The sequence below is a fragment of the Phytophthora infestans genome, genomic scaffold (assembly GCF_000142945.1).
Source record: "Phytophthora infestans T30-4 supercont1.33 genomic scaffold, whole genome shotgun sequence".
Classification (NCBI taxonomy): Eukaryota; Oomycota; class Peronosporomycetes; order Peronosporales; family Peronosporaceae; genus Phytophthora; species Phytophthora infestans.
The window spans coordinates 245,197-257,981 of record NW_003303726.1 but is presented as its reverse complement, the minus strand read 5'-3'; the positions used below and the strand labels follow the sequence as shown (position 1 = coordinate 257,981).

The following is a 12,785-nucleotide window of genomic DNA, read 5'->3' as shown; positions in this document are numbered from 1 at the left end:
GGGTAATATGCCAGACGGAGTGACGATGTGACCCAAAAACGCTACCTGGTCGCGTGCCCACTTGAACTTTTTCATCTTGAGCTTGAATCCCGCCGACCGGAACCGTTCCAAGACTTGTTTTAGTCGTACTAGGTGGGTAGGAAAGTCTTCACTGAAGACCACGCAGTCGTCGAGGTACACTAGACAAGTCCGCCACTTAAGGTCAACAAGCACAGTCTCCATCAGTCGTTCGAAGGCCGGTACGGCATTACACAGTCCGAACGGCATTACGAGCCACTCGAAGAGACCATATTTGCAGGTGAAGGCAGTCTTCTCCACGCTATCAGCAGCCATCGGAACATTCCAGTAGCCGGATGCGATGTCCATCGTGGAGAACAGCTTAGCGTTGCCGAGTACATCTAGAATGTCATCGATGAGCGGCATCGGGTAGCAGTCCTTGATAGTCACAGCGTTCAGTCTTCGATAGTCGATGCAGAGCCGTATCCCGCCGTCAGGTTTGCGGATCATATGCACCGGGCTCGCCCAAGGGCTAGAAGAGGGTCGTATGAGTTCTTGCCTTAAGTATTCTTGTATCTCGGATTCCATCACGTCTCCTTCCGCCTTGGACACTCGGTAAGGGGGCTGCTTTATAGGCGAGTGCTCTCCAGTATCAATAGAAAACTCGAGCAGGTTCGTCCGTCCGGGGCGCATCGAGGTTTCGACGAACATGTCCTTGAACGGTTGGGGAACTCCGTGAATATTCTCTTCTGTTCGCTCCCCAATTTAGACTCGTCCAGGTCGACGTAGAGCTCCTCCTTGAGTACTTTGGCCACCCCTGGTATGGATTCTTGAGCGACTTCGGTCGTCGAATTAGAGGCGCTAATGACCGAGTGGATCCACAGGTCTTGAGCTCTTTGGTCCCTAGTCTGGGCCTCGCCGGGCAGGGCGGTTCCGTGCTTTACACTCGCAGCGGTTCCTTGCTGAAGCGCCGACGCTGGGATTACCGTAACACTCGCCAATCGGGTGCTTCTCTTGACGACGGTGTTCTCGATAGAGGGGTTGCATACTTCCACGATCACTAGGTCGTTATACACAGTGCACAGGGTCCTAGCAACTTTAATGGAGTCATCCAGCGCAGAAAGCCCTTCTATGAGGACGGTGGTCCCGTCGCTCAGTTGATATTGCACCTCCGCAACTACTAGAGCTTGTCCACCAGGGCAGAGTCGAATGGTAGATGAGATGCGGGACAGGTAAGACTCTTCCACCCGAGGAGACCCCAGAGGGAACACCTCTCTCGTGTCCTTTAGCGTGACTGTATTCTCGTCCAAGTCCACCACGGCGCGAAAGTCCTCGAGAGCGTTGGTGCCCAGGATTGCGTCGACATGTAGTTTAGGCACAACGGCAAACGGTATTCTCTTCTCGACGGAGCCCAATGTCACCGGCAAGTAGATTACTCCTTCTATATCGAGCGCAGACCCGGACACACCGTTCAGACTGCCAACGTAGGGCATTAGAGGCGAGTTAGTTAAGCCGAGACGCTTCAATACCCGCCTATGCACTAGGCACGCTACGGCCCCGGAGTCGATGAGAAGTTCGGCCGGGAGGTTCTCGATAAATCCCCACGATAGAGCTTCCACACCCCCTACCGATCCGATCACTCGCTTGCCGAGGGGAACGATTCCTTCTTCCTCGTCAGCGGACCAGTTATCAGTGGCGCTCGGTACTTCTACCAAGCCTGGCTTGGGGCGAGGGTCAGGAGCGTCAGTGACGACGTTCACATAGCCGTACAACCCGTTTTCCTTATCTCGGGGAGAACAGTTCGGTCCGAGGGCTTCGGTACGGTTACCGAATAGAGAGGAGCAGTCGAAACTGACTATCTTCGGCGCTGGAGAGCCTCTAGGAGCAGGATCTTTCCAACGACAGAGTCGGCAGGGTGAACTCCTCTCGAGGATCTTTAAGCGGAGTTCGTCAGCCTCTTCCTCGTAAAGGTCCGCAATTCTTTTAGTCAGTAGCTCTTTCGATCGTGAGTCAGTGGGAACAGCGAGGCTATTGATCCAGTCCTCGATCCGGCTTAGGAGATCTTGGAGCCTAGTGGGGGGGGGCGGGGAGTCATCTTTCTTTTCTTCATCTAGCGATCCTTCGCCAATACACCCTTCACACCAGTCACCTCTACTTGAAGCTTCAGCCTTTACGAGGAAGTATACGGCTCGTCGCACTATGGCTCGCCAAGGGTCCGGCACGATACCGCGAGAGTACAGCAACTCGTACTCGGTTTCACCGAGTTCGGAGGGCCTTTTGGGGGAACTCCCCAGGGTTAGCGCGATATTGTCTTCCACTACAGAGGGGTCCGCGGGACACTCTTCTCCTGGTAGAGGAGGGACTCTCAGCTCCGGGAAGTGCACTACCGTCTTCGGCGCGTCCTGCCACGAGAACCTCTTCGTCGCGGTCCCTCCCCCTTCGTCGCGGTAATCGGAGTCGTCCGACGTCACAGAGTTGATCCGTACTGGCTTTTCCTCTTGGAAATTACGGTTGGCTCGCTTCGCTTCTCTGGACGAGGCTAGTGTCTTTTAGTACCATTCCAACCAGTACTCAGGAGTAGATAGTCGACCGGGGGAAGAATCTCGGGTCCTCGCTAGTTGTTCTTCGGGAATGCCTAGTAAGTCACTCAACTCGGCAAGAGACAATTCCTTCGATTGTTCCGCATTCTCAACTAACCGGCGCTTCAGTTCGACTTCATCGAGAGGAAACAGTCGGTCTTCGAGCTCTTTGTCATATTCTTCTTTCTCTTCAGCCAGCTCGGATGGCTTACCTTCTTCCAACGTATCTAGTTCCTCTTTGGTGAACACCCTCGCAAAGGAAGGCTCCTTCTCCGGTTCATTCTTTGGGGACTTAGTACTGGCGACGTCCTCAGAGTCCTTTTCGGAGGCGTCGTCTCCCTCAGGAGGGGTCACGTCTTTCTCCTGCCCGCGTGGGTCCGCCTTTGGTACTGGAACACTTGCTTCGGTAGCTCCATATTCTTCTCGGGTTGGGCTTTCGAGTACCTCCGTCACGTCTGAGGGTAACTCCTCCTGTATAGGGCCGTTATTGGACTCACCTTTTTCCTCGTCTTGATCGAGCACGCTCGAAACCACACTCTTGTGGTTCGTTGACGTCGACGGGTAGTCTCGTTCCGTCGAGGACGCCTGAAGTTGCGGCTTTTCCGTCTCTCCTTCCTTGCTTAGTTTTTCGTTCGTTGTTTCGATCTCGCTCTCTTGGTCATCTCTAGTAACCACGCTTAGGTTCGTATTGGAGCGTTCGTCGACGTGCGGAGCTATTGCGGGACCGTCCCATACGGGTCCCGAGCCTACCTCTTTTACAAACGCTTCCCTCTCCGTCTTCCAACAGTCGTTGGGGTTTGAGACTACCGATACCCCGTTCCACACGGGCGCCGTACGTCCTTCATGCTCAAACGGCAGTATTTCTTCAGTTCTCGTCATATGTTCATTGCTTACGTTCGTTTCATTTCTTTCCGGTAAGGCGGAACTCATCCCACCTCCAACAGGACACACTTCATACCTCTTGGTCGACTCCTCCGCGGAGTTCAAAGTGTTCCCATTTGTGTCGATCCATAGACAAGAGGAAGGAGCGACACTCCCTTCCCCTCCCTCTCGCCCCCATCATTGCTGGCTGGGCGCTTGCCCTAGGACAGATCCCACCGTTGCCCCTGTCGGACCGCCAAGTCTCTTCAGTGACGTCTTTAGAGGGCACTCCGCCAACATGTGACCCGATTCATCACACAGGAAGCACTTGCGTCCGTTCCTCGGCTGGGTGTTCCGGAATCCGCTAGGAGGGTCACGCTCACATTCAGGACCGATGTGGCCCACTTCCTTACAGTGAGGACAGGTGGCTTTGCCGCGGCGACAGTGAATACGACTACACCCCAGAGTGTGACACCGACCGCACACGAGAAGATCATCTTGGGTTCGCAAGTCCGGACCCACACGAACGCCCCTGATAGGCGTAATAGGAAGCGTTCCGGTAGGCTGATAGTGCAGAGAGGGGTTCGGATCAGGAGGAGAGTAGGCAGCAGCTACATTCATCGCTGGGGAAGCATAGGCTGTCGTCAGAGGACGCTCCATCAGCTGCTGTTGCTGTTGAAGTTGTTGCTGTTGCTGCTGAGCGAGTAGATTCTGCGTCTGCTGCATCATGTTCATCATGCGTTCGAGGACAGCGTTCTCTTGGGAAGCTTTAGGGGACGGCACATTGTCGAACTCGGAGTCGTCTTCAACCGGACGGTGCATATTCTTAAGGAGCAGCATGGTCACAGCCGCAGGGATGGAGTCAATCATTGTCGTGGTGAGGGCGTTCCTCCAATCTCGGTTCCGAAGTCCAGACAAGAAGTACTAATAACGCATCTGAGTGTCGTAGCACTGAGCATTATCGCAGAGACTTGAAATCATGTCGCCCCACACTTCGGCGGACATTACCCGGGGTCGTTTAGTGTTCTTCAGATTCTCAATCAGTTGCAAAGGGGTCAGACTGATGAACTGGTTGTGGAACCGAGTTCTCAGAGCCTCAAAGCTGTTGATGCGCGAGTACATCCACCAATCTTCGCCGACCTTGCCTTTCAAGCACTCCCTGAAAGCGCTGAGACGCAGGGGGTCGTCCAGCCCTATCGTGGCGTTCTCGAAGGCCTCCCAGAAGGATCTAGCTTTCTCCACCGACGCTCCTTCCGAGTAAAAGGGTTGGAGCATGCGAATTGCGTTTCGGATGTTAGTGGGCATACCATACTGGCCACTAGTAGTCGAAGGCGTATTACCATACGTAGGCGAGGAGAAGTAGGAGTTACCTCCATATTCCCCATACGCAGGACCCTGGTGGGTTCCGGCAGAAGCCGTAGATCCTCCGTTTCCTTGTGAAGCTCGGGTTGTTCTCGTAGGGTCGACTTCGTACGCGACTCCACTGGTAATCGAATTTCGAGACCCCAGGCCTTGGGTAGGAATTTGAACGGTAGGCGACGAGACCTGGAAAGGAACCCTCTGAGGAACGGGGACGGTTACCGCTGGAGCGTTCTCCCCGCCTCCTCGCAAGTGACCGTAGGGCTAGAGACCCCAAGGAGGAGCGTTAGAGGTCCTCGGAGGAATACTTGCCGGGGAAGCACGTCCACCGTTTTCAGGGACAGTTGGTAGGGAGAAGAACGGGTTGAAGTCCTGCCCATATGACGTATTTGGGGTTCGGATTGTGAAACCTTGGTACGACGGGATTGCAGTCCTTACTCGAGTCGTAGGAGGGGGAGTCCCCACAAGGCCGTTTCCACCAGTTCTCTCCATAGCGGCGGCAATTTCAGGAGGGGCCATGGATCTCAACCAGTTGAGGGAGTTAAGCCAGCCTTGCACCGTACCTCGGCCGCCTCCGCCGTTCAGGGTCAGCATCGAGTCCAACTCTTCCGAAGTGAAGGTCGCAGGGACCCCGGAGCCCAAAGCGTCCGCGGGTGGCTCGACACCAGTACTAGAGTTGTTCCCCCCAAGTCGGTTAGCCGCTTGGTCTATGATATTCTGCACGTTTTGGAGGCCTTGCGTAGTCGACAGACTGGGTCGCATTCTCGAAGGCAGACTCTCGGTCGGGTCTTCTTCTTCCCGGACAGTGGCACTCTCATCTTCTCTGTTGTTAGTAGCCGACATCTTGTCCTTCCTTCTGACGTTCTCCGCGAGACTTCACTTGGAGCAAGACCTTTTCTAGCTAGCAGACTACCCTGCTTCTCCACCAGATGTCGTATACCTCCTCTTCCTTCGAGGGTCGGGTAGTCCGCGGCTGTTCAGGGAGTACGGTCTTGTTCAGTGGCTGCAGGAACGGTAGATAGGAACACTAGAGAGTTGAAAATAAAAGGTTGTTGATTGGCTTGGCTTCCTCTTGAGTAGAAGGAGGGAAATATAAGACTGAGAGCTAACCGGAAGAGAGGTCTAACACCTTCTCGACCTTACATACACTACACTACATATAAAAAAAGGAAGGATTCACTTCGTTTGTTGTCGGCCTTCGTGGGACAGCGGAGAGCTTCTGGGAAGGGGCTTGATGTCGCGAGGTGCTTTTGGTCCCACGACGCCAAGACTCCGGCGTTCTGGGGTCCCCTTATAGGACCACCCTAACGGGCTCGGTCAAGGGTACGTGCGAGGTTGAGTTCAACGGGAACCACCCTGACGGGACGGCGGGGCGAGGAGTGATTCCAGGGTCTCGGGTCATCCCGACGGGAGGCAGAGCTCCTGGAATGACCCCTCCGTTCCCGGGTACGGGACAAACGATGCATGACCGGAGAACGTGAAAAAGAAAACAAAATGTGCGATATTGCTGACAGGTGGGTGGGTGAGCTACTGACGACGCTGGTGGCGGTGTGGGGGCTGTCCGTTCGCAACTGCAGCAGCTTTCGTGTGACGTGGTGGTCACTAGCCAATGGCATGGCAGTGACCAGCCACGTCAATTATTTGAGTTCAGCTGGTCAGATTCTGATCAGCGTAAACTTAAGATTGCGTGTCTTTACAGCATACTACAATCCTATTGGCTCAAAATCCCATGGATTTGCAACAATCAAGCTTCCAGCCGGAAATTGTGATTACCGTATTTGAGATCTCCTACTTCAGACCCAATATTTTTAAAGTTGTATTGTTGCAAAATGCACAAGATCTGTACACGTACCGACGCATCTCTATCACGTATTATTTAAACAAAACAATCTAGTTATCAAGTTCTTCTTCGGGAACTACGAAGTTTTCTATGTCGTGACGCGTATCCACAGCATGGCGCACTACGGGCACTTCTTCCAGCAACCGTCGTAGCAGCTCCCAATCAGGTTCACTCCACAACCGAAAGCTTGTAGGCGTATGAAATGGCAACGCGCTTGAACTTCTTGCGAGGCTTGCCAGTGCCAGAAATACGGGTTATCCCTTTCCGTTGGCCGAGCGTGAGGGGAGTGCGCGCCATTGCAAATTTCTGGCAATGAGCTGGTGGATAGTTACAGTTTAGCATGTTTTTTGTACTCTGAATGAGAAGATGTAGACTTGTGCGCTGTTCCATTCTCGATATGTGATTGGTTGGAGGGCAGTCTGAATTAGGAGATCACTCTGAAGTAGGAGATCTCAAATACGGTATGGGACGCTGTGCGAAATTTCCGACCAAGATAAGAATTAGGATTCATAGGCTTTCATTGAGGAAATACCATCGGTCAGTAGAAAACTACTGATCTGTCCCCAACGCGGCGCAGAAAAGACGGCAATCAGTAGAAAATGATAAAGTTCGATCAGTACCTAACTCTAATCATAGCTACATTTCTGCTGCCTTCAGCAAAACCGCTTTTGCCCTAAGCGTACCATGCCTCGAAAGCCGCCTCCGAATTATGGGAGTTCTCCCTTCGTGGCAGATCTTTCTGACATCGCTACAGCTATAAGCATGGGTGTTTTGAGGGAGGACGCAAAAGTTGATACCTCAGACCGCTCCAGCCAAAAGTATACGCGACGCGAACCAATATGCCGACACTGAGTTTCCAACACAAACAAGGAAACTTACGACACAAACAATTGCAATCGCTGACTGCTGATTAATAATTAAGGTATTTCTTTCCAATAGAATATCTTACTGATCCTCACTCTCAAAAAATATCAGCAGCAAGCGGACTGGGGAGTCAATCTCTGTGAGTAGATAGAACTCTACTAACGTACCCTGAGAGTAACCAGTTGGATACGTCGTGTACCCAGCTACTTCGACGTCAACATGTTATTTCGGTGTACTATTTTTTAGCTGCTCAAAACGCCTTTATTTATATGGTTGTTTTTGTGGAGTGCACTTCGGTGGCATTCGCCATTTTGGTCGATGCCTCCGCTCAACCCCCGACAGCGTCACGCCCGAACGATCCAGCGCCGTCTGGACGGCTCCTTTTGGCAGCTTCGTCTAAGCAGGGAAGTTAGCATACCGAACGAAGTCGACCGAGAGCTGGACGCCGAGCGTGCATCGTTCATAGGTGGTGGGTTACGTGACGTTGTCAGTAGAGGAGAAGGTATTTTTGCAAACGAGCGCCGAGCTAGTAGAGGAGACAATGCTCAGCTCTTCGAGGTAGAAAGAATGTACGCCAAACGGTGGGTGAATAACTTCGTATACTACCTTATTCAATGGGTGGGGTACACAGAGTTGACGTGGGAGCCAAGTACCAACGTGCCAGCGCGCCTAAAGATGGTGTTCGAACACGAGTCAGTCAATTTCGTCTGGGTCTATCAATCTACGCGGGAAAGACGAACCCAGCGTCGCGAGCAGCCAACGCGCCGGAGTCAGAGACTGATAGACCAAACGAGGCAGGACAAAGAGAAAATGCAAATGCGAACTTAACACCAAACGAGACAGGATTAAGGCTCGGTCTTATATCTGCCCACAATAGCGGGATGGGATGCCTGCAATTTCGAGAATCCGCAGGACTTCCAACCCGGTGTTATAGACAGGTGGCTCGTGTCGGCGGTGTGTGCTGCTGCTGGAATAGACGATTGGACTTGAGATGAGCGGGATTTGTGTATCCCAAGACCGTGCCACACAACGTCCCAGTGGGACGAGAAGTGTGTCAACCTTACAGGTCATCCCAATATCCCGCAAACTAGATCGCTGATTGGTCCGTCCCTCTTTTGGGACGACATAAGACTGAGCCTAAGAGAAAATGCAAATGCGAACTTAATAGCACTCCAGTAGCTGTGAAATCAGTAGTTGTGTAGGCAGCGCCGCGTTGGGGACAGATCAGTAGTTTTCTACTGACCGATGGTATTTCCTCGCTTTCATTGGTAGTTACAGAGAAAATCAGGATTGGAGAAAGATAGGTTTTAGGATGGACCTGGATACGTGCGTGAATATCCGGTTGTTAAGAACTACTGGTTGTGCGGCAGCTACTAGCTTGCAGCCGCCAACTCTAACTGATTAATCACTTCTCAATTTGCTTTCGAGCAGCAACTCCTCTCCTCCCCTACAACTGTCTACGGCGCCGTACTCGCCGTCTACGCTCCTACGCTTCCTCGCTACTTTCGTGACATTGCGCCCTGGCTTTTCTGCATTATATCGTTCCCTTGCCCGCCGTATCCCGATGTTCCGTTGCTCGGAAGCCAGAAGCAGCTAATGGCGTCGATGTTGTTGAACTGAACGGGATCGTTGAAACCAGCAGGAAGATTGGTACCGGGCGGAAGCCCCAGCAAACGACGAGAGTCAACCACCAAGCCAGAATTGTTGTCGATGTTCATTGGCTGCTTGCGAGAATCTTCAAACTGCCTATTCACGATTGAGTGTAGGCGGTTCTGGCAGACGTTGAGCTCCGGGCCGATGCGAATACAAAGAACGTATTGCACGCCTGGACATTGCCGCCACGCATCGGCCTTAAAGTCCAAGCTACGACCCCCTGGCTAGTAGGTTTAGTAAATCCCAACCTCTACTTTCAGTGTGTGGAACTCCACTCAAACAAGGGGTGGTGTAAGCTCTGCTCAGAAGGTCCTCGCGAGGACCGAAGCTGGCGTCTGGCTTGAAATTCTCTTATAGGGCGACGTCCACCCCAAAGGAGGACTCAAGGTTGTCGATATTAGCCGGTCCTCTATGCCCTATTAATGCCCAAAATTACGGTTTCGTGTAGAATTTCCCGTAGCTCAACAATGAGGATCCTGCCGCCATGAGCCGCGTCGCGGCGCTTGCTGCTCGGAGTGGACGTAGCATCCAGTCATCTCGGGTCGCATCGCATAGCCCGAACGGAACCCCGTCACTGCCGTCTGGAGGATTCAGCGAATTCTTAACTTGGCGCCAGTCGAGACAGCGGATAGCATTATTGACGGTGCGTCGTATCAAAACTTCCAGTGAGCCACTCTTCACCGTCGACAGCCACGTCAGCACACATTTTGCGGCGGGTCCCAGACGTGAGAGAAGAGAAGACGCCGTAGTTGGAGTTTTATTACTCAAATGTTATAAATCAAAAGTTTAAAATAGAAAATGGAATTAGGCGCATATTGTTTTAGCCTCGTGTTTCCTTACAACAGTAGCAAAATCATTTGAGGTGAGTCTTGAAACTGGGACTTGTTGTGCCAAAGCCATTTTGTGGATATGGTTTTCAAGCAGGTTTTTAATGTACTTTTATAAGGAATGACCACGACGCGACGCATGATACTATATGTGCATACATATTATATTTAAACTACGTCGTGATAAAAACTTGGGATTCATGGCGTCACTCACGTCTTGGTATCCTACATATATCAACAATCGTCTAAAATATAAATGAGGAAAACTGACAGCGACGTAACTTCTTAGTTTTTTGGACTTCCGTGTAATCGGATTTGTTATACTTCTCATCTTACGTCGAAGTGTAAAATTAAAGGGAGTTCGTACATGAACCTTTAAAGCATAATGAGACTCTAATCAAGCGGACAGAAAGGTAAAGCCATGTTTACGTAGTGAATATAAAGCTTAGTCTGGATGGTATTCGGCCAAAGAAGCACGGACCTGATCTTACAGGTGCTTACATGATTCTATGATAGAATCATAGAGAGAATATCTATCCAATTCGGCGGTAATTGTGGCTACATCTTCGTCGAGTTGCCAATCGTTCTCATTAGCCGTCAGCCTCTTCACCTTGGTCAGCGTCCCTGTCTCTACCAGTTCCTGCACCAAGCTCACCCTCCTTGTCACCCCCAGCCTTTGCGCCTTTATCATCAGCTCCTTGGGTACCTGCTTTCACTGGTTGAGCTTGACCAAGGGCCGTTCGTTTCAAGTGTCTTGCACGTTGCTGGACAAGTTTCTCAATCCACTTAGCAACTTGGGTAAAATTTCCTTCGGCCGCAGTCAACATTCTTGAATACCACCCGTAGGAATTTTGGATCGGAGCTCGCGTGAAAACTTGTCCACGTTTCTCTACTAGACCGCGATACTTAACAGCAATCTCGTACACAAAGAGAACATTAACAAATGTATGGTCGCTAGTATACTCGTTAGGTTTTCCATCCCGAAAATAATCATCCCACTCGTAGTTTTCACGTCTGGGAACACAAGCTCTGATGAAGTTAGCAATCCTTTTCTCAGCGGGGTCATTAATGCGGAGCAATAGGAAATGTACTTGGACCACGCCGCCTTCAGTCGTTTTGGCCATCTGAAACTTAAAGTATTTTCCTGGCTGAAACCGTGCAGCGTAGCGGTGACCATGATCTCCAGAAACCTAATGTCGAGGATACGGTGACATCGTAGGAAGTTTGCCGTAATATAGCGTCGTTGTAAAGCATGCCGCGCTCAGCCCGAGCGCTAATCCATCACGCTTTTCACAGTTACACAGATGCGGTTGAATATGGGTCAAGTTCTCGACGGTAGAAACATGGTACGCAGTGATCGCCATTGTGGAAAATCGAACAGTGCGTCATCAGGAGGCTGAGCGCAAAAAGATATTTCTTGGAAAAATAGAAGCATAAGCATTGGGTTTTCGGCAAAACCTCGTTACTCTTTTTTTCAGTTTTTCCGAAATTTCCGACTACCGGTAGTCATATTTGAAAGTTGGGGAATCCTATTAATTTTCTAAAACGGTCTATCAGACTCGTTGAACTACACGGCTCCGTTTGGCTTTTTTGGCTCCGAACGGACCGAACACACAAATGCGTTACCTTCAACAGACTACCCACGGCTCAGCAACGAAAGCAATCGCTGACGAGCTGTGTGTACTAACGGCAATGCGGACTAATCGACGTTAGATTCTCACCCGAGCCGCGATAGTGAAGCATGGGTAGCTTTAAGTTAACGTCAATACTTTGCGATATAGCGCTGCTTAGAAGCAGCGGGGCTAGATCTAAGTACATGTTTTATAGTCATTTCGCACTGTGCACTCCGCGCCAAATGAGATCCGTGGATCAATTTATACCCTTTTAGATTTCTGCTTAGATATGTCAGAGCTTTGATTAGTAAAATACGAGACTTGTGTAAACGTCGCATACAGTGCTGGCATTAGCTATAACATCTAAACTTTTTTCAAATTTTGGCCACTACAGATCTTCAAATGTGACCAAAATTGGCAAATCGCCGAGCCGCATTGAGATCCGGTCTTTATGTTAAAAATGAACAAAAATTGACACGTCGGCGAAAAATAAATCTTTCCACAGCTACACGGTCGTTGGGGAAAATGGCAGTCGATTATGGTTTGGTGTTGGCCCTCAGCACGGTCTAGTAGAGACAACGGGCTGATTCCCAAAAATACTAAATATGCAGTATAAATATAACTAAATCTAGGGAGTGGTGTGGTGGGAGCTTTGGTCTTGAGCAGAGAAACCGAAACTGAGTGGTGCTGGAGTCAGCACTACCTTCACGGGATAGGCATACCCAAAACCTTGGCTTGAGCTGCGCTGACTTGTTAACTTTCTCTGCCTCCAAAACCTCTATTCCTGTTACCACGAATGCCAATAATATAAGAACAAAAACGACTTCTGCTTTCTTATGGCTATAGGCATTTGTTTCAAGCTGTTTTCATGTAGCAGCCTTGCCCAAAGCCAGGTGCACTAACCGACGCAGTCAAACGTAGCTCGGCGCACTAAATGAGAAGTGAGCGTCCCGCCCGCTTCATATAGAAATTGGATCGAAAACGCACCTTGGCTCTCTTTCTAAGTCTTTCCTGGCAGCGTTAAAGTAATTAGAAAGCAACTACGTTGATATTACGCTACGACTACAGTCTGGCTAGCGTTTTACACCAATCTTCCGTAAAAAAAACATGGTTTCGGCGGAGTAGCCGCAACTCAAAACTTGAGTCAAGCCTACCTCTGCATTATACTTGGTAATAATAAGTATTGATCGGA

The 12,785-nt window shown here is 50.7% G+C and overlaps 1 protein-coding gene across 1 annotated transcript; it reads right to left on the bottom strand.

Moving 5' to 3' along the window:
* Positions 1 to 8,999: 8,999 nt before the first annotated feature.
* PITG_14795 (uncharacterized protein) lies at positions 9,000 to 9,639 on the bottom strand (the record flags this gene model as incomplete). Its single annotated transcript, XM_002898957.1, has 2 exons — positions 9,000 to 9,363; positions 9,590 to 9,639. 2 exons carry the CDS (start codon positions 9,637 to 9,639, stop codon positions 9,000 to 9,002), a joined length of 414 nt encoding a protein of 137 aa, XP_002899003.1.
* Between the last annotated feature and the right edge of the window lie 3,146 nt (positions 9,640 to 12,785).